Source organism: Chrysemys picta, chromosome 5 (assembly GCF_011386835.1).
Source record: "Chrysemys picta bellii isolate R12L10 chromosome 5, ASM1138683v2, whole genome shotgun sequence".
NCBI classification, from domain to species: Eukaryota; Metazoa; Chordata; order Testudines; family Emydidae; genus Chrysemys; species Chrysemys picta.
Window position 1 is genome coordinate 34,298,617 of NC_088795.1, and position 20,743 is coordinate 34,319,359.

The 20,743-nt window shown below is 40.6% G+C and overlaps 1 protein-coding gene across 4 annotated transcripts in view; it reads left to right on the plus strand.

Moving 5' to 3' along the window:
- Window positions 1-4,213: 4,213 nt before the first annotated feature.
- Window positions 4,214-20,743, plus strand: part of SEC24B (SEC24 homolog B, COPII coat complex component) — a 95,054-nt gene continuing 78,524 nt past the window's right edge. For all 4 annotated transcript variants that reach the window (XM_005287910.5, XM_024106840.3, XM_005287911.5 and 1 more), the window contains exons 1-2: window positions 4,214-4,416; window positions 14,967-15,662. In XM_005287910.5, coding sequence (XP_005287967.1) covers window positions 4,320-4,416; window positions 14,967-15,662 — 793 coding nt within the window. In that variant the 5' untranslated portion in view covers window positions 4,214-4,319. The remainder of the gene's footprint in view (window positions 4,417-14,966; window positions 15,663-20,743) is intronic.

The following is a 20,743-nucleotide window of genomic DNA, read 5'->3' on the forward strand; positions in this document are numbered from 1 at the left end:
CATAATGAATCTGAAAATTAATGGATTTGGGTTTATGGTGAAATTACATTAGGAGGCTAGTGTGTTAACTGCTAACACATCTGGATGTGCTAGCACTGAATGGATTTAATCACAGTATAAATGCTATATGTGGAAGACAATTCATTAAGCTTTGTAAAACAATCCAATTAATTATTATAAAATAATTAAACAAACATCCAAAACTACATTTTCTTTTACTTTAGTATTGTAATTTTATAATGGGGGCAGCTTGCAAATATGTCAATCTGAAAACTCAAAGGCTTTTAACCTTTCACATTTTCTATAATGACTTATAATAGTTGCTAAATATTAAACATGTCTCTAAACAAGGGTTTTTCTCCTCACAGCTTATCCTCCTTTTGTAGTTGCTCTTACAGTGAAGTCATATTAAATATCAGTTTAGATATCACAATATTTCCATAGCAATAGACTGATGTAATAACTGCAGGATGGATAAACAATGCTTTGAAAGGAAAACTTATTAAATCACAAATCTATATAATCTATATATTCTACAAAACAAATACCACCCCAACAACCTAGTATTAATGCAACATTAAAGGTGAGAAATCAAGCACTCCAGAACAGAGCTAAACACAAAAAGATCAAAATCAATGGTTATCCTTAATTCCACATGAAACCTACAGACATTACATACTTGACTTCAAAGAGTAAGAACTGCTCATGGAAGTTGTCAGCTCTATGATCTGGTGCATGTACTACTAGTGGTATGCAGGTTACACAGGTTATTTTAAAGTACAGTATAATAAAAATCCATATCCTCACTGATTAAAATAACAAAGGTGGTTCACCACACACATCAGTTTTAGATGGGCCACAGGAGGTCTTAGGCATGTTCGACACTTTAAAGTTTTACTGCTATAACTATTTCAGTAAGGGATGTGACTTTTAACTGAAATAATTATACCAGTAAAAGCCTAGACCAATTCTCTGGTGTAGATGCAGTTATACCAGTCTAAAGGTGACTGTTACTGGTATTATTTCCCTTCCCATATAGGAATAACTATACCATAGCAGGTTTCAGAGTAGCAGCCGTGTTAGTCTGTATCCGCAAAAAGTACTCCTGTTCTTTATACCATAGCAGTATGCAGTTATCTAATGTAGATATGCTCAGTCTCAGAACCACTGGCCTGGAACTATTTGGCCTCCTATGTTTCTGCCCTTGATGGAGGCCTTCTTAGTTCCCTGGAAAAATACCCCTTAATTATTTAGTTCGCAAACTGTGCATTAAAAAAAAAAAAATCATAGCTTAGAATTTCACCTCCTTTAACACCCAGTGGAATGCCACTTAACTACTTTGCAATAGTTAATGTTCCCCTATTAAACACTATTTGTTATAGCAGCTCTGGTTGTGACTCCATAAAGTTGAGTCAAAAGTTTACAGTTTAGCAGGAGCTTTAACTTTTATTTTGTAAAAATCTCATTAGAATAGCAAATTTAGAGGGGGGGGAAAGCTTTTAGTACTATGTGAATTTTTCATGGTGGTTTGATGAAAATTGGGTCGATATGAAGAAAATACTACAAGTTCCAAAATGACCCCTTTATTTAAGTTTTTCATTGAGTTCTCTTATTTTTGGATACCCTTCACAGGAACACTATGCTTTACTCCACGTGCACTGATTAATACGCTGTCAGTTATAACTGGCTAGTGTTTGTGTGAGGATTTTTCCTTTTCTGTTATGCAGAAAAGGTTAAACATAGTTAACAGCAATACTGGAGCATGGCTGGCTAAAGAGTCCATCCAATACCACTGTATCTTGGGGAGGGGGAGGGGAAGAGAAGAGTCCCTAAAGCTACAAAAGAAGAACCCATAAGTTAAAATACCACCTAGGAAACCTACAGACATTTAAGCAAGTCTGACATTACAAGTCGTTGAGGGGAAATGGAGCAACTTTGAACCAAGCCCTCAAAAATGATGGGTACAAGAAAAATAAATACAGAACTGCATGAAGTTTAAACTGGTTTTGGATTATTCTAAAGTCTTTAAAAAGTTGAACATTTGTGTGAGCATCACCACAGCCTATTACACATAGTAGCTCACAGACATTAGAGCTGGAGAAGGCCTATTAAATTATATATAATCTATTCCCTGGAGCCAGCAAAGGATTGTTCCTACATAATATTTTCTAGAACTTTCTTCAGTCTACTTTTAAAGAGAAATTTAAAAATATTTTCATTTTAGTCATTGGATTGGTGTCATTTTCTACAACATTTCAGCTTTCTGATTTCACATTTGCATAGTGTCCTGTAAATAATTGGCAATAATACATTTTTATAGCAATAGGATTAGAACAGTGTCACCAGCTTGTTTCTTATTTTCTCCAGCTTTATCCACAGAGATCATTTTGGTTTACAGATGTTACACTATAGATATACCCTAAGTCTACTTCTTTACCAGTTCTGCAGTTTTCCCCCAGGTCACTTCTGACCCAGCCTCTGGGTCTCTGTATCTCTTCCCTACTTAGTGAGGCTGTCTCACAGCGCTCCCTACCAGAAAAGTTTTCCTTTCTACCTAGTGGTCAATCCAGCAAGGATTTATCACTACCTATGCCTAGTTTCCCCTTCTTGACTAAACCCACCTTCTGCTCTTTATGGGGAAGTGCCTGATTCCCCTCAGGTGGGAGTCATGCTGTAATCAGGTGGGTTTAGCCCATGGCTCTCCAGCCCAGGAGGCCAGTCATCCTGTTACTATCTCCCTCTGCTAGCAGATGCTGACATTATTAGATCTTTCATGTCTTTTGGGGGAGAGGAATAGCTCAGGGGTTTGCATCTTGGTCTGCTTAAACCCAGCATTGTGAGTTCAATCCTTGAGGGGGCCATTTAGGGGTAAATATCTGTCTGGGGATTGGTCCTCCTTTAAACAGCAGGATGACCTTCTAACCCTGATATTCTTTGATACTAATAATCAATAAGTGTTGTTTACTTTCTGATGATGGTAGTAGGAGTGGAAAGGAAATGGCTATTGCTGAGTGTCTCTTGAGTGTTTCCAGACAAGTATTTTGGACAATTGCTTCTAATCCCTACTAGTGCTGTTGTGGAGTCCCACAGGGTTGCATTTTGTCACCTCTCCTGTTCAGTGTGTACACTGTGCTCTTGGGAGGGCTAGTCAGCAGACATAGGCTGCCTTGCTTTCAGTAGGCTAATGACATCCAGCTCTGTATTTCTGTCTCAACCAATCCAGCCAGGATGTATGGTGGGATAAGAGTGAACTGGTTGAAGCTCAATCTGGATAAAATTGAGGTGTTGTTGGTAGACTGGAGAATAGTGTGGGGGATGACATCTGCTCCTCTCCCTGAGGGTGTGTACCTGACATTTATCACCAGATATCTCAGTGTGAAAGTACTCTTGGGTTCAAAGCTGTTGTTGGAAGATCACAACGTCACAGTGGCCAAAACAAACTTTTTTCTGTCTCCCTCTGGTCTGAAGATTGCGACTATTCCTTTTAAATGTGGCTCTTCATCCAAGGCTTTGTAACTGCCAGACTAGATCACTGTACTGTGTTCTGCCTAGGGCTGCACCTTAAATCCAGCTGGAAGCTGAAATTGGCGCAGGATCTTAAAAGTTGCATATCCTAGGGAGAATGCATGGCACTGCTCTGCCAGGATCTGCACTGCCTTTGGGTCTCTGGATGGACTTTAAGGAGCTGATTTTCTCTCTCTCTCTCTCTCTCTCCTGAGAAGCCAGATCCCTCCCAAAGCTTTGCTGTTAGAGCTATAATCAGCAGGAACACTCCAGCTGGAGATGGGACAGACCGCAAAGGGGCCCTGGCTGAAGGATTCTGGACCCCTGATCAGAAATGGCTCAAATAGAAGTGGAGGGGAGGGAGAGAAGAGAAAAAGGGACGGGTCCATAGGGCACATGCAGTAGCAAGGTCTGCAGTAGGGTTTGGAGAGGCTGGGACAGAAGTTAGGACTTGCATATCTATATGGGCCATGGTTGGGAGGCGCGGGGGGGGTCAGTGGGGATGGCACTTTGGACGGGAAAGTAGGAGGCGCTGTGGGTTGAAATTCAATGCGGGACAGGGAGGCGGCGCTAGGCGGCGCTGTGGGCTGTCGCGGTAGAACTGGGGGGCACCGCAAGCTGTAGCGGTGGAGCAGGGCTGGGAGGCGGCGCTAGGGGGCGCTGTGGGCTGTGGCGGTGGCTCCGGGCACGGATCGGCTGCTCTCTGTCCTTCACGCGCCAGTTCCAGGCGGAAGGCTGCGGCTGCGCGCGTTCCAGGGTTGTTTCCGTTGGTGACGTCCGGCGCGTCCGCCAAAGCAGAGGCGCAGCGAGGAGCTATGTCGGCGCCAGCCGGGATCCCCCCGCGCTCTGCCGCAGTCCCTGGAGGGGCCAGAGCGCCCGCCGCCGCGGCCAGGCCGCCGCCCTGTCAGAACGGTGAGGAGCCGAGGTTGGGGGTCCGCACGGGCCTAGCGCTCGGGCGGGGCTGGACTGGCCGGGGGGCAACAGAGCTGGGGCTGGCCGGGCGGGGCAATAGCGGTGGTGGTAGAGCGGCGAGGGCCGGGACAGAGGAAGGTGAGGGGGTGGGCAGGAGGCTGGGACGGGCGGGCTGGGACAGAGGAGGGCGGCGGGGACTGGGGCGGGCGGGCTGCGACAGAGGGGGGCGGGGGGGTGGTTGGGGCAGGGGGCCTGGGACAGTTGAGGGCGGCGGGAGGCTGGAAGGGGGGACAGATGGGTGTGGGGGGACTGGGATGGAGGAGGGTGGGGGGAGGCTGCGACGCTGGGCTGGGCCAGAGGAGGGCATGGGCGGAGGGGGGCTAGGGCGAGGGGGCTGGGACGGGGGGGCATTTGAGGGCTGGGGGGCTGAGACAGATGGGGGCATCAGGAGGTGGGGGGGCTGACTCTGCCATGTGGCGTTTCCATGGTTTTTGTCTCGGTTAGTTGGGCTGTGTGTGTCCGCTCACGGATTTAGCGCACGTACTGTGCGGTCCAGTCATGCTCCCATCTAGCTGAGTGACAGGCTGGTTTAATGTCACAACAGGCTTTTGGGATGCAGAGTGAAGCAGTGCCTTCACTTCACAGGAGATTCTTGTAATCCTGTGTGTGGTTAACCTCGATCAGTGGTGATACTCAGACTGAGGCTTGGGAGCCACAAATGGCTCTTTAATGTGTTTCCTGTGGCTCTTTGCAGCACATGATATTAAAATTATTATTTAATTATTAACCAAACAGGATGCTTTTACTATGGGCTTGACTAACCGCTAAATCATATGCATCCGAAGAAGTGGGCTGTAGTCCACGAAAGCTTATGCTCTAATAAATTTGTTAGTCTCTAAGGTGCCACAAGTCCTCCTGTTCTTCTTTAAATCAGCACTGTTGCTATTGATGCAGTGGTGTCAATGACAAGTTGTCGATGGCATAGCGCTCTCCCATCGACTTCTGTACTCCAGCTCCCTGAGAAGTGTAAGGTAAGTCAGCAGGAGAGCATCTCCTTTTGACATAGCAGGGTGTAGACACCGCTATAAGCTGACCTAAGGCCTGGTCTACACTGGGGAGGGTCGATCTAAGATACATCGGCTTCAGCTACGCTATTCTCCTAGCTGAAGTTGCGTATCTTAGATTGACTTGCGGCGCGGGATCGACGACCGCTGCTCTCCTGTCGACTCCACTTCCGCCTCTCGCCCTGGTGGAGTTCTGGAGTCGACGGGGAGCGCGTTCGGGGATCAATGTATCGCGTCTAAACAAGATGATCAGTCATTTTGCTTTGAGAATAATCTATGGGTATAAAAACTAAATATGAATATATAGTACTATAGCAAATAAAACAATGAATTTACACTACTGTGGATCTTTTTTGGGTAACGATCGCTAATTTGGCTCCTAAACCACTGTGGTCTGAGTATCACTAGCCTAGATGTTGGCTTCCCTCTTCACAGACACACGATTTGCAGGTGGAGGTGACCTATTTGGCAGTATGGAGAGCCCTGCAGGAGAGACTTTTCGCTTCGTAGACAAGCATGCACAGCTATCTAGACATAGTTTGTGTTTTTTACTGTGTCTGGTGGTTGGGAAGTGGGTGTGAAGTGTTGGAAATTAAGTAGCTGTATAACTGAGATTTAAAAAACCAACCTTTGATAAGTTTTTTGACTATCACTGCAATTCTGGCTCTGAAACAGAGGAATAACTTCTCAGAATATTAAATAGTGCCAGTTAGGCTTATTCAAAATAGTAATTTTCCTCTAATTTAATTCAATTTTGGAACCTTTCTAGGTGGAAAACTGCATCTTGGGAACACTTTGGAGGCTGTAACACACTCAAGTGTTGGTTCTGCAAACACTTAGACACATGGTTTATTTTGTACAACTGAGTAGTTTCAGTGGGAATATTTGCATTCCCAGTGGATCTATTCATATACACCAACTAAGCATGTGCATAAATCTTCAGGGTTAAGACTTTAGGGATTTGGGGGAAATAAACAAGGGTCCGGTGCATGATTATTCTTAACAGGATGTGAATTACTAAAACATGATGCTTTTTGTTTCTTATGGTGTTTTATTATAACAAAATGAGAAGATGTGCACTTCAAGTTACATATCCTAAAATTGAGCAAACTGTGTATTTTAGCATAAAAATATACTAAGAGTATAAGTCTTTACATATATTTTAATCTACAATGATACTGTCACTGATTTTATAGCTCACAATTTTAAAATTGATCGTAAAATATGTATAATTGATGTAATGAGGTCTTTACAGCTTCTGATCCTAATCAGTTTCATTTCTCTCTGTTATTTGTATTAAGCATATTTGCTAGCATTGCACTTTAACATTTTCTCCTAGGCTCTGATTTTACAGTCAGGTTGGCATGGGCACAGAGGTTAGTCTTTGTAGATCTGTTAGCAGGATTGAGGTCTTTAATTTTAATGCTCTTTGGTTATACGAACAAAGTTTTAGCTGTCGTGTTTAGGCAACAGATTGTGAATCAAGTTCATGCAAATATTGCTGAAGGTTTGTAGAAACCTAGGATGATTAAATAGAAACTTTTAGAAAAAGGCTTTCCACTTAAATTTTGTAATAACTTTGACCAATATACATTTTTCCATGTTTATAAAATTGTAATGTATACAGTTGTGTTCAAATAAACAGCCATTTCTATGCAGTGTTGAAATCCAAATATTGTAACACTAAACACAGGAAACTATAACTGGCTTCATATATTTTTACTATATCTAAGACCATGGAAGAAATGTCAAAAATAAGAGTAAAAATAATAATGACCATTTGGATTTTTAAAATTCTTTCACTGTAATCGTTTATGGGCTTATCAGCAACATGGGTAAATAATTTTGTTTACAACCTTTTTAGTTTGACCATTTAATATACCTGTGATTCAGACAATAATTTTTAATTCTTAAAAGTTTTTTAAAAATAAACTCAGTAGCTGACTCTTGCATTTTTCACCTTGTTAGCTCCATAATTATTGACTATCTATTTGTTTCTTGGTTTGCATATTCTTTACCTTGGGATATATTTGCAGTCATGTAGAGTTGGTGATTCATAGGTAAAGTGTTAATTTAATTTGTCACTTTACATAACCACACAATAACGTTTCAACATTTTGAAAAAGATAGCTTTGTTTTTGATCTACCAGTCCTGGGAACTTACATGCAGCATTTGGGGCATTGTTTATATAAAGGAAGGGGAGAAAGAAGGGAAACCGAAAATCGAAAAACAAGACTGCCAGACTTTTTATTTTTTTAGTTTTAATGCCATGTTCCACTTTGCCCAGAATGGCACCATCTGCTTCCTTGAATTTGGTCTATGTTTCTAAAATCAGTGTTACTTATATGTTGGGAGAAGTAAGTAATGCTTATGTAAATATAGTTACTGATGTGTTTGCACATGCTAGAGATAACTGTGTGTTGCTGCGAGAATACTGCATACATTAGACTTCATAAATTCTGCCCAATCTTCTCCCTACTCTTGGAATTTATTGGAGCCTCACAAAGAGCTCAATCAAAAGACTTCCATCAGAAGGATTTAGTGTTTGGCAGAGGTGATAAATTGGGGCTTGCAAGTATTCAAATTGATGTTAGTTCTCATGGCCTTGATACTATTTGTCTGATCCAGGGGACAAGTTCATGTGAAGGATCCTTAGTGATTTTCATACTGGTACACACTTTAAAAAAAGAATGTTTTGTAATATTGGCTTTCCTTTTGTTTGTCCTAATAGTTTGCTTCCTAACTATTCAATTTTCCCTGTTTGATTCTGTGCTGAAGCCCTTCTTTTAAAATAATACCTATTTTGCTTAGCCCATCAATCTTGAAGTCCAAATGTAAGAACTTCTCACTGAATATTTGAAAATAAAATTATTAATTATAACTGAGCGTGTTGCTGGTGGCTGCTAAACACTAGCTGAAAAGTGACACCTAGATGTAGGTAGTACTGTAATATGAATTCAGACTATTCATGATTTTTTTCCAACAGTCTTAAGGAACTGCAGTGTTAAAAATTAAACATGTTGAAATATTAAATACTAAAGAGATAATCTATTACAAAAATCCACACATTTCTGTAGGAAGACTTTTTTATAATATTGTTCCAAGTGACACCTAAGATTACAACTAAAATAGATGCTTGTTTTTTTTCAGTTTGGTTTGTGCATTTGATAGCACTTTGGGGTAGTCAGTTTCACTCGGGCCTGGTCTACATATGGCCTTTGCACTGGTATAATTGTTGGGTAGGTTGGTTGGTTGTTGGTTTTGTTGTTGTTGTTTGTTTTTTTTAAATGCCGGTATAATACAACCCCTAATGTGGATGAAGTTGTACTGGTGTAAAGGTGCCTTAGACCATTATAGCTTCTTCCCCGTCCCATAGGGGAATAAGCTATACTGGTATAACTGTGTCTACACTAAAGAGGGTTTTACCACTTTAACAATATTGGTGTAGTTAAGGTGGTATAATTTTTACTTTTAGACAAAGCCTGTTTCTTCTTCTGTCAAATTTTCCCTGTTTACACGAGTCTCTTTGTGCAGCAACAGAAGAAATAAAATGGAGAGAAAGTTGCTAGGGGTTTTGAGGGGAAGTTGTAGTACCTGAATCTCCAACTCATATTTTGTAGTTATCTAGATTTCAAGTTAAAGGTGACAGGTTTCAGAGGCGTAGCCATATTAGACTGTATCAGCAAAAACAACGAGGAGTCCTTTTGGCACCTGAGAGACTAACACATTTATTTGGGCATAAGCTTTCATGAAGTGGGTTATAGCCCATGAAATCTTATGGCCATTACATTTGTTAGTCTCTAAGGTGCCACAAGGACTCGTTGTTTTTTCAAGTTAAAGGTGTATGATGTCCCGGGTTAACGATTATGTTGCTTTTCAGCTAGGTATCCATCACCAATAGTCGATTCAACTGTTATTGTAATTAAAAATTTAAGACCATATTTTAAAATTTAGGTGCCTTAAAGGCACCTAGGTCTATATTTAGTATCCTAAATTAAAAAAGTAGCCTGATTTTTCAGAAATACTGGGAACTCAAAGCAGCCCTGAGCTCAGGCAAACTTTATAAATGAGCCCAGGCATGGATTTAGGTGTCTAATTTATGACATCTAAGTTTGAAAATACTGGCTTTTACTCTCATAGTTTAGAACTGATTCATTGTAAGTAGTAGGGTTTGGAAAAATGACACCTACCAGCCAGACATCAGTACAAAAGATGTTCATGGGAAGGGCCAGTGGCCCAGTGAGTAGCCTAGTCACCTGCCCCACAGTTAATGACAAGAGGGGGCTATTGCTTGAATTCCACTTGGGGTACTGTCCCTCTACCCATGCTCCATTTGGGAGGGGGTCCATCTTTTGGATTAGCCTCTGATTGGTTAGGGGTCTGATATAGTCAAAGCTCTTAACTCTGAGCAGCTTCAAAGGACTGGAGCTGACTGCATATTTAGCAGAAATGCACTGCAACAGTTCACATTTATTTCACATTCAGAAGGTTATTGTTCTTTGCAGTCAAACGTGTTAGAAATTTAATACTCTAAATTGAAGCTTAGATTCTGCCAATGTTGATGGTGTTTGTTTCCCTGTTTGACAAGTATGAAACTCACTATGACTATGTAGCATATGAGTGGATTTTTCGAGCTCTGGTGAAAAATGTACCTTATCTTCAAACTTTTCAAGATTGCTGAAGGTATTCTGTGGTTTCCTTGGTTGTTAAATTGTATATCCAGTACACTGATACTCTCCTTAATCCTGCTGGCAGTCGCATTCTATAATCCCGTTGTCACATTGCTGTGTTCTACCTTGTATCGTATTTTGAGCATCCAAAACACTTCTGTTACCTAAAACAAGGTAATGTTCTCTGGGAATTTCAGGTAAAGATTTGGATGAAATTTTGAGAATTCCCCATTCCTTGCTGATAGCCCATCCTCAGGTGAAGTAGAGATGGAAAAGGAAGCTATTGGGATCCATGAAATTCCAATCCTGCCTAGCTCCTTCACCCTACAAAATGGAGTTGCTTAGGAGTTGTGTAGCAGTAGCACTTGTGTAGAAATCATAACATCTGGATGAACGGAGTTCCGTGGAGCTTCAGCACTAGACCCCTCTTCTAGCAGCTCTGCTAAGCTGACCAATTGTCTATAGTAAAGAGAGGCACCTTGAAGTCTTCAGACACATTCTCCCCAGTTATCCAAACCCAGTTATCTCAGTGTTTTTGTATGTCCCCAGAGACCATTGGATGTAATGCCCACGCGGGCAGGGGACTGGACTCAATGACCTCTCGAGGTCCCTTCCAGTCCTAGAATCTATGAATATACAATATTCTGTTTGAAAGGGTAAATGGTACACAAGAGTAAAGTTATGCAGGAGCAGACCAGCAGTATGATAGAAATAGGGGGAAATGGAGGAAGGGAATAGAACAAAGGTAGAATTATCATTAAGGTATACTTTGGTAAAGGCACTTTATTTTTTGTAATTGGAACCACCTCAGAAATAGTCTCTGGCCTAGTAAGTGATGAATCATATCTTCCTCTGCTTGAGGGAACCTCAAGGTGTAAGTATATTCCCAAGTAGCCCAGATATTTTTTAAGGTCCATGTCTTTCCTTGGTTGGTCAGGTTGTATGGGCAAAGGGTGAGGATCTGAGGCTGGTGTAGGTATTCTGCCCCCCATTATTATGAGTCTGCTGCATTTATTTTAGTATTTTTACTATATGATAAATGCACTTAGAGCTTTGGATGAGCACTTTTTCATATTTATAAGACAATCTACTGCACCAAGGTCAATTCCACTTTGTAGTCTCTAACAATGTGAGGCATCAGCGGAGCAGTATCTTAAATTAATTTGGTGAGTTTTCTGCTCTAGTTTTCAGGATTTATACTTTTTGCAAATTTGAAAGTTTGTTGAGAAGTCTCCTTATGGAAGTTTAGGACTCCTGAATTTCTAGGTACCAGGTTGGTATTTAAAGCAAGTCTCTGCTTTTGTAATGGACTTGTTCTTTTCTAGACCATTACAGTTAATATTTAAGCATATTTTAAATTGTTGTGACCTCTTAATTTTTTTCAGCTAATACAGAATAAGTGAACTCTGAAACTACTTAAATTAAAAATGATTAGCTTTATTTTATAAACTATTAGACATGCTAAACTATTATCGTGCAGTTTAAATGTCACAAAAGCTGATACCAGTGTTGTGTAATCAGAGAGGTTTTTGTGTAAGTATACAGTAAGGGCCAGATACTGCACTCCTTTTTCACTTAGAATTACTGTTGGAGGATCAGGCTTAAATGCCCAGAACCTTTCTACTATAAATGTAAAATCTGCTAGTAAAGGACTGGAATTTTTCAAATCTAAAAGTTATGGATCTTTTTTAAATTTGTTTTTGTGTGATAAAATTGTTTTTTCTTTCATTGGCTTAGCTACAAATAATTGTCATTTTCTTCTTTAGCTTTAATACTTGTAATCTGCCACATGTAGTGAAAGAACAAAAATGTTTGTGGTGTTAGAAGTGGCTGCTGAACACACTAAAACTTATACAGTATTTAAGACTGGAAATGAAGACAGTTCAGTGATTATAGGGGATGGAGATTTGAGGCAATGAGATTATGGACTAGTGGTTCAGTGTGCATTCATTCCCAGTCTTATTTTTTCAATGCTAATTTTAAAAAGGCATAATAAAGTTTTGGTACTATGCACAACCCTCTCACTTGGAGGTCCGGCAGTGGAAGAAGTCATATTACACACTGTGATGCACTACAAAATACAGCTTTACTAACTCTTTTTGTATTCAATATAAGAAATTAAAAGTACTCTGGAGAAGGAGGCTGTTTAAACTGTCACCCTATTTTTTCTCCTTCAGCCCCTCACTGCTCCTCCCAAACTCTCTCGCCATGTCCTGTCATCATAGGGTACATTATCTTTGTTCCTCCATTACCTTTCTTCTTCATCTATTGAACATAATGACATGTAATTTCAAAAAGGCTCTATCAGCTAATCAGAAGGCAGCTTTGGACAACAAGTGCATAGTCATGACTAATTTTAATTTATTTATAGCTACAATATTCAAACTGCTCTTCAAATTAATAAAAAAAGAACTAGATAAATTTATGGCGGATAGGTCTATCGATGGCTATTAGCCAACATGGACAGGGATGGTGTCCCTAGAGTCTGTTTGCCAGAAGCTGGGAATGGGCAACGGGATGGATCACTTGATGATTATGTGTTCTGTTCATTCCCACTGCTGGAAGTCAGGATACTGGGATAGATGCACCTTTGGTCTGACCCAGTATGGCCATTCTTATGTTCTTAATGTTTTTGTATGGCAATATTTCTCACTTTTTTAGTAACTTGTCATTTTCTGGGCATTTCATTTAAAGAACAAAACTTAAGACAAGTTCATTTGTCTTTTATGCCAAACAGCGTTAAACACAAAATTAAGATTAAGTCAGACATCAACTTTCAGTTATTGTGAAACTTGTCCTTTTGCTTTTGCCTTGATGACATGTTGTCATGTCTTGTCAGAGTTGAGCTCAGCATGACCCAACAATGGATTGTTTTGTTGTGATTGTAAGTCAGTTCTAGTAATAATTTAAAAAGAGAACCATGAGAGAGAGAGGTTATCCTCAAATAGAAAATAGTTGTCTAGTGGGTTAACGAAAAGAGCCTGAGAGGAACCGACTTTTAGATTTACTGTGGTCCAGCCTGTTTATGTAAACAGATATGTGGTGTATGGTCAAATTGAAGCACAGCTACTATTAATAGTGGAAGTCCTTGCCAGGCCTGCACCCGGGGGGATGGGGAGTATATGTGGGTAGGGGTGTGTACTGTTGCAGGAACAGTTGCATTGATGCACTGAGGTCAGTTTCCGCAGTGAATGCAACCCACCTACAGTCAGAACTTTATCTGTGTTCCAAAATCTGTTGTACCTAGCAAGGTGGAAATGTTCACCTCCCCAAAATGCATACTGAGGCCTTCTCTACATACAGAAGTGGCACCTCTTCAACTTAAATCACATTTTAAACCAGTGTAAAGGCTGTGTGGACTCATTTTGGGTTTAAACCAGGCTTATTTTAGTTTCATTTAAATCCAAAATAAGAATGTCTACAGTCTTTTGCACTGGTTTAGCTAAATGGGTTTAACATCACATATTAAGTTAAACCAGTGCAACTTTATTTTATAATGTGTACTGTATTTTGTGTAGACAAACCCTTAGAAGGCAGGTTACTTTATCCAGCTGCTCCCTGATTTATTCTGTGCTGGCTGGGGTACTTGATTAAGTAGAAACAGGGAACTCAAAACACAAGTTGCTCTGTGAATGTATGGATGCACAGTAGCCCTGGCAAAGATGAAAGCGTATTTGATGCAAGCAGCGTATCCTGTCAAACCAAATTAGAGTGGGAAAAACAAATGAGAAATTCATATATAACTAAAAGTACTTGGCAGAGACTTGTACCAGAGGACTATGGGGCAGCGAATGGAAATAAAGAGCTATCTTCCTGGATACTGTATGTTTATAGCTGGGCTTTTGTAGAAGCTCAGACTTCAAAAACAATGTGAGAGCAGACTGGAAAAGGCAATAGCAACTCAGCATTCCACTTTAGTCATCTCTTAAGAATTCATAAAACTAGGTATTACTAACTTTTATCCACGGATCGGTTTGAATGCAGGTTTTTATTTTCCTATCACATTTAGTAGGTTGTTTTTGAAGTACCTTATCATATTGGCATTTTTCTGTTATAAATACCAAATGTGCCAGTGAATGTTATTTATTTTTCTGTTATAAATGCCATTCTTTTTCAGGGGCTTTCTAACATGTTTGTTTAAAAAATAATCCTCCAAATATAAATGACATGTAGCATCTTAGCTCGGGGAAAACTTTTTACAACACATTTTCAAATATCTGAGATGGAACTTTGAAAATTGTGTTTTGTATGTGTATATAAACTGCTTTAAGTATTTTATTTTCACATAAATGTCTGCTACTTTAGTCATTCTGTCCTTTCCACTGTTTGGAAGTAGCTTCCTTTTTTGATGCTGTTGGTTGCTTGCTCCCCCTGCTGGCATGTTAATGCTAATAAGCACACTGATCCCCCAGCCCGGGGGTCGGCAGCCTTTCAGAGGTGGTGTGCCGAGTCTTCATTTATTCACTCTAATATAAGGTTTCACGTGCCAGTAATACATTTTAACATTTTTAGAAGGTCTCTTTCAAAACGTCTATAATATATAACTAAACTATTGTTGTATGTAAAGTAAATAAGGTTTTTAAAATGTTTAAGAAGCTTCATTTAAAATTAAGTTAAAATGCAGAGCCCCTCGTACTGGTGACCAGGACCCGGACAGTGTGAGTGCCACTGAAAATCAGCTCGCGTGCTGCCTTTGGCACCTGTGCCATAGGTTGCCTACCCCTGCCCCAGTCTGTCTGTGTGTCAACCAACTGTGATAAAGGTGTATGTAACCCATACAACTTCAATACATATGACATTTTCTCTTCTTTTCAGGTCCAGTGCAAAATCAGATGCAGTTCCCTTTTGGATATGGCTTACATCTTGAAAACTATAGTGCTTCCTCCGGACACTACCCACCAGTTCCCCATGAAGCTGTCCCTTCGCAGTTGAATAACCAGTATGTTGCTGATTATCACTCTGCTTGCTATTCAATCCCAGTGCAAAGTGTCATGACAACTTCCGTGGGTCCCAGCATGTTGAACACACAGCAGTTGTACAGTGGGGCTCCTCATCCTGTGGAGTCAGCTGGAGGACTTACCCAAGGAGCAATATCATCTGCATCCCATTTACATACAAGTGTTCCACAGTCATATTCTGCAGTGAGTAGTCACTACAGTTCTTCAACCAGCTCTTCAGTTGCGTCTCAGGGATTTCCCCTTTCTTCTGGTCGTTATGCCATGCCTACCGTCTCTAGTGCTGTATATCCTAACCTTTCCTATCCTTCCATGTCTGTTGGTAGTCCATATGGGCAGGTATTTACTTCCCAGAGCCTTCCAGCTGTTGGACAGTTTGAAGAGACTAATACATTTCCTGATCAAAGTTCAACTGTACCTCGTACACTGCAACAGCAAGTTCCTTTGGGATATAATTCTACATCATGGTCCACTTCAGATTTTCAGTCAGCTCAAGACAACTTCAGCAGGAATAACACTGGATCCCTGGCTAAAGCAAGCAACCAAATAAATACAGGTATAGTACTATGCCAAAATCAGGAAACTTCTAAATGAAATGAAATGAAGTATTTTTCCATAATTGAAGAAATTTAAGTGATAGTTTATAATGATGATACCTCATGGAAATCTGAAAATATTTTAAATGTAGGTATTTCTGTTAATTTGTTGTAATAGACATTTGTATGAATACAGGGCCTCTGTATCCTTTAAGTTTATCACCTCCTGTTCCTTATTAATTCATTGAAGACATTATTTTCCTGTTTGTGAGAACATAATTCTCTCCATAGCAGCTAATTGTGTTATTGCTGACAGCTGTGTGACTTGCATCTCTCTCAGTGGAAGTCAGCTAAGGAAAAAGAAACTATTTTTGTGCAAACGTTTCTAATAAACATTTTGGGAAAGAATACATAAACATATGCGTAAACAGAACTGAAGAGTCAAAGAGGCTTCTAATACCTAGTATATCTATGTTTAGGGAGAAAAAATAGACAAACTAGATATATTTTCTCTCAATCAGCTCTGAAGATAGAGAACCTAATCAAAAATCAGTTTGTCATGCCCCAACATGGTGATTAATACTTGCAAATGCTAGTGAAGGAAAACTCTACTTATTTTTCTGAGCCCACTCTGAAAATTCAAAAGGTGAAAAACCTAAATGCATTCGAAAATCCTATCGCTGGTAGCAGCCATCTTGCTGATAAGTTACTTGCACATTGGCAACATCACATTTTTAGCAAGGTAGCTGCTCCCAATATCAACTGTAATAAGAAAAACCCTTAATTCTGTTAGATACCTTATTTTTTTGTTTAAGGTGGTAAGTTTCTCACATTTTTAAGTTCCTGACTGTGAGCTGAGCAAGATGGGTATAGTTTTCCTTTACTGGAAGAAATGGATACTAAACAACTGAAGACACATTAATTAGAAAACAATCTATTTCAAATTCTCATTGCACATTTGGAGATGATGTAAGAATTTTTTTAGCTGGGAAAACTTGGGTTAGAGGCTTATTAAAAGAGAGTTTGAGAGAGGTGCTTATGTTTCTTTAGCTGAAGGTTTGTCTTGACTAGGAAAAATGGTTGCGTTCTGGTCAGGCTAAGCCCTGGTCTACACTACGGGGTTGGGTCGAATTTAGCCGCGTTAGGTCGATTTAAAAATGACTGCGTCCGCACAACCAACCCCGTTCCATTGACCTAAAGGGCTCTTAAAATCGACTTCTGTACTCCTCCCTGACGAGGGGAGTAGCACTAAAATCGACCTTGCTGGGTCGAATTTGGGGTAGTGCAGATGCAAATCGATGGTATTGGCTTCCGGGAGCTATCCCAGAGTGTTCCATTGTGACCGCTCAGGACAGCACTTTGAACTCCAATGCACTAGCCAAGTACAAAGGAAATGCCCTCTGAACTTTTTAATTTCATTTCCTGTTTGGTCAGCGTGGCGAACTCAGCAGCACAGGTGACCATGCAGTCCCCTCAGAATCGTAGAGCGTAGAATGTTTCTATGCTCCCCCTATCATCTTTGTCCCTGAGGTTATCGCAGATTAGAAGGCAAAAAAATGCACTCATGATGACATGTTTTCCGAGCTCATGTAGTCCTCCCACACGGATAGGGCACAGCTTAATGCATGGAGGCATTCAGTGGCAGAGGCCAGGAAAGAATTAAGTGAGCGCGAAGAGCGGAAGCAGGACGAAATGCTGAGACTAATGGGGGAGCAAACAGACATGATGAAGCGTCTGTTGGAGCTGCAGGAAAGCCAACAAGAGCACAGACCCCCGCTGCATCCACTGTATAACCACCTACCCTCCTCCCCATATGGGGCGGGAGGAGGCTCCGGGCACCCAGCCACTCCACTCCAGAGGATGGCCCAAGCAACAGAAAGCTGTCATTCAAACAGTTAGATTTTTAGTGTGGCTACAATAAGCAATGTGGCCTTGTCCTTCCCTCCTCCCCCACCCCACCTGGGCTACCTTGTCCGTTATCTCTTTTTTTTTTTTTTTTTTTTTTTTTTTAATAAAGAAAGAATGCATGGTTTCAAAACAATAGTTATTTTATTTCGAAGGGGGGAGGCCAGTCATGAAACTGGTTTTCAAAGCCTCTCTGATGCGCAGTGCGTCTTGCTGTGCTCTTCTAATCGCCCTGGTGTCTGACTGCTCAAAATCGGACACAAGGTGATTTGCCTCAACCTCCCACCCCACCATAAACATCTCCCCCTTACTCTCACAGATATTATTGAGCACACAGCAAGCAGCAATAACAATGGGAGGAATGTTGGTTGCACTGAGGTCTGACCAACAGCGCCAGGGAGCTTTTAAACATCCAAAGCACATTCCACCACCATTCTGCATTTGCTCAGCCTGTAGTTGAGCTGCTCCTTACTACTGTCCAGGCTTCATGAGCCATAGGAAGCGGTGGAGCCGTACACCGTGCCCTGGAGGTTGCTAGGAGCCGGGCAGGGAAGACGTTCCCAGAACCCCCGGCCAGGCTACATGTCCGATGAGGATGGGTACCAGTCCTACTGCACCGTCTGCTGCGAAGGCAAGGAGCTGCTTCTGTGTAGCAATGCAGTCTGCTGCAGGTACTTCTGTGTTTAATGTTTGAAGGTCCTGGTAGGGCAAGGTACCTCGGCAAAGGCAAAAGAGCAAGAGCCCTGGAGCTGTTGCATGTGTCAACCACAGAAGTACTATGGGGTGTTACAGCACCAACTGGACTGGAATGTACGGCTGCAAGACTTCTTCACCAGAGACAAATGACAGGAATATGATGCATCTAAAATCTAAAAAGGCCAGCACATTTCCTAGAGTCGCTATCCTTGATAACAGAATGCTGCTTGGATCACACCAGCCCCCACAGTAGACTTGCCCACAACAGCAGCGGTGATGGTGAGCTGAGCGGGCTCCATGCTTGCTGTGTATGGCGTCTACACAGGTAGTCCAGGAAAAAAGGCATGAAACGATTGTCTGCCGTTGCTTTCACAGAGGGAGGGGTGACTGACGACATGTACCCAAAACCACCCGCAATAATGTTTTTGCCCCACCACACATTGGGAGCTTAACCCAGAATTCCAATGGGCGGCGGAGACTGTGGGATAGCTACCCACAGTGCACCGCTCCGTAAGTTGATGCTAGCCATGGTAGTGAGGACGCACTCCGCCGACTTAATGCGCTTAGTGGGGACATAAGCAATTGACTGTATAAAATCGATTTCTAAAAATGGACTTCTATAAAATTGACCTAATTTCGTAGTGTAGATCATACCCTTAGTTAAGCCCTGCCTAAATTCAACCATTTGTGTAGTCTGAATGCAGAATACCTTTTAGCTTAATTTTAGTATGTTGAGTTGTAGCTTAGGCTCCTGCTGGATTGAAAGTGACAGTTTGTCAAAAGGTTATGAAAAAGAAGTGTGCATATGTTTTTTACTTGGATGCTTGTCCTTAGAATTCTTAGGTGAAGAGCATCTTTGTATTTCCTTTTCTTCCCTCTGTCTAATAAAAACCGCTTTCCTCACCTGTCAAAATTGAAGGTTTTTAGTGGTGAGCCCCCTCACAATCCTTGTTCACTTTATCTCTTTCAATTAGCTATATTTTCAGCCTAGAACCATGTTGGGTTGCATGCCAAGAAGTCTCTACTGCTGCTCTGAGATGCCTATCTGCTGCTGCTTCTATTACTACTTTATAGGGGATTTGCAGTTGCAAAGAATGGTTAGGAAGCTAGTTTCTTCCTTTCATTGCTTGCAGATCCTTCTCCTATGATGCTACACTCCCTAAAGATTCCTGACACACACTCTCCCTCTCTTTCTTGCCCTTCTTCTTCTCTCCACCCTTTCCCCAATAAATAACTTTAAAAAATTGAAAACTAAATCACACTGAGGTAGCTAGTGTCAAGCATTATATGAAATGGGGTGATGACATAAATGACTTCATTTCTCCAAATCTGCTTGACTTCTCTTTTTGCCCTACTTCTTTTGTTTTTCTTAAAAAAAAGTTTAAATGCAGAAACTTGTTAATGCCTTTTTAAGTTTGAAAGTTTAAATGGATTAGTCAGGATATTGAAAATTTGAAGTTTCCACAGTAATAATAAACTTGACCACATTACACACATCCCAGGGAAAAAATTGACAAAATATTATCAATCCAAACAACAATCCAAAATATTACCATACATATCTGTAGTATTAATGTGAACCTTTTTGTGTCTGTTCAAATTCTCAGTGTTAATGTTGCATTTACAAAGATTTTTCATTTAAATGAAAAATGTTGATTGTCAGACATGTTAAAATCCATTATTTATTTGCTCCTAACAATGTTGTCTCCAAGGAACATGGTTTTTAAGACAGGGCAATGGAGCTGGCAAAAACCTAAATGAGAATTTGAAAGATGCATGGAGTGATATTTTTGTGGTCTTCGGTTTGTTCCTTAATGAAGAGGTCAGATAAGAAATCATTTCTTAATTGGAAGTATGAGTGCTAAAGTAGTGTTTACATACAATTTTTCTTTCATTCAGTAAATTTGTCTGGTTTTAACTGATTTCTGAAAAACATCTATATTGATTTCACTTTAACCTTCAGATTTCAACAAACTTTACATTTATTTAGATTGTAAGCTCTTTGGGGGCAGGGACAGTCTATTTGTTCTGTGCTTGCTTGTACAATACCAATCACAAAGCGGCCCTTATCCAGATGTGGGGCTCCTAGATGCTCCCATAATACAAATAAATAATAAACGTTGGGCTTGAAAAAATCAAAGGTGGGGGATGGAATTGCCTAGTGTGGTGTAATGTAACTTCAAAATAAATTATATAATACACACATACACACCTATTTACAGTTACATACCTAAGAATAAGCACTAATAATGTATTCCTTTTCTACTGTACTAGAGCAATATAACAACACCTAGCTTATTGAATCTGAGGTAGATAATTATGCCGCTGGCTGATCCAAAGATTAATTTTTCTAAGTCAGCAAGCTGTACCCAATTTAAGTTTATTTTGTTCTATTTGAGATTATCGTGTTACATACAATAGGCTGAATATTCTTAATGTTAATTAGCCAAAAAGCCAATTTTATAATAAATTTGCACCATTTGTGAAGCCTGGGATAAAC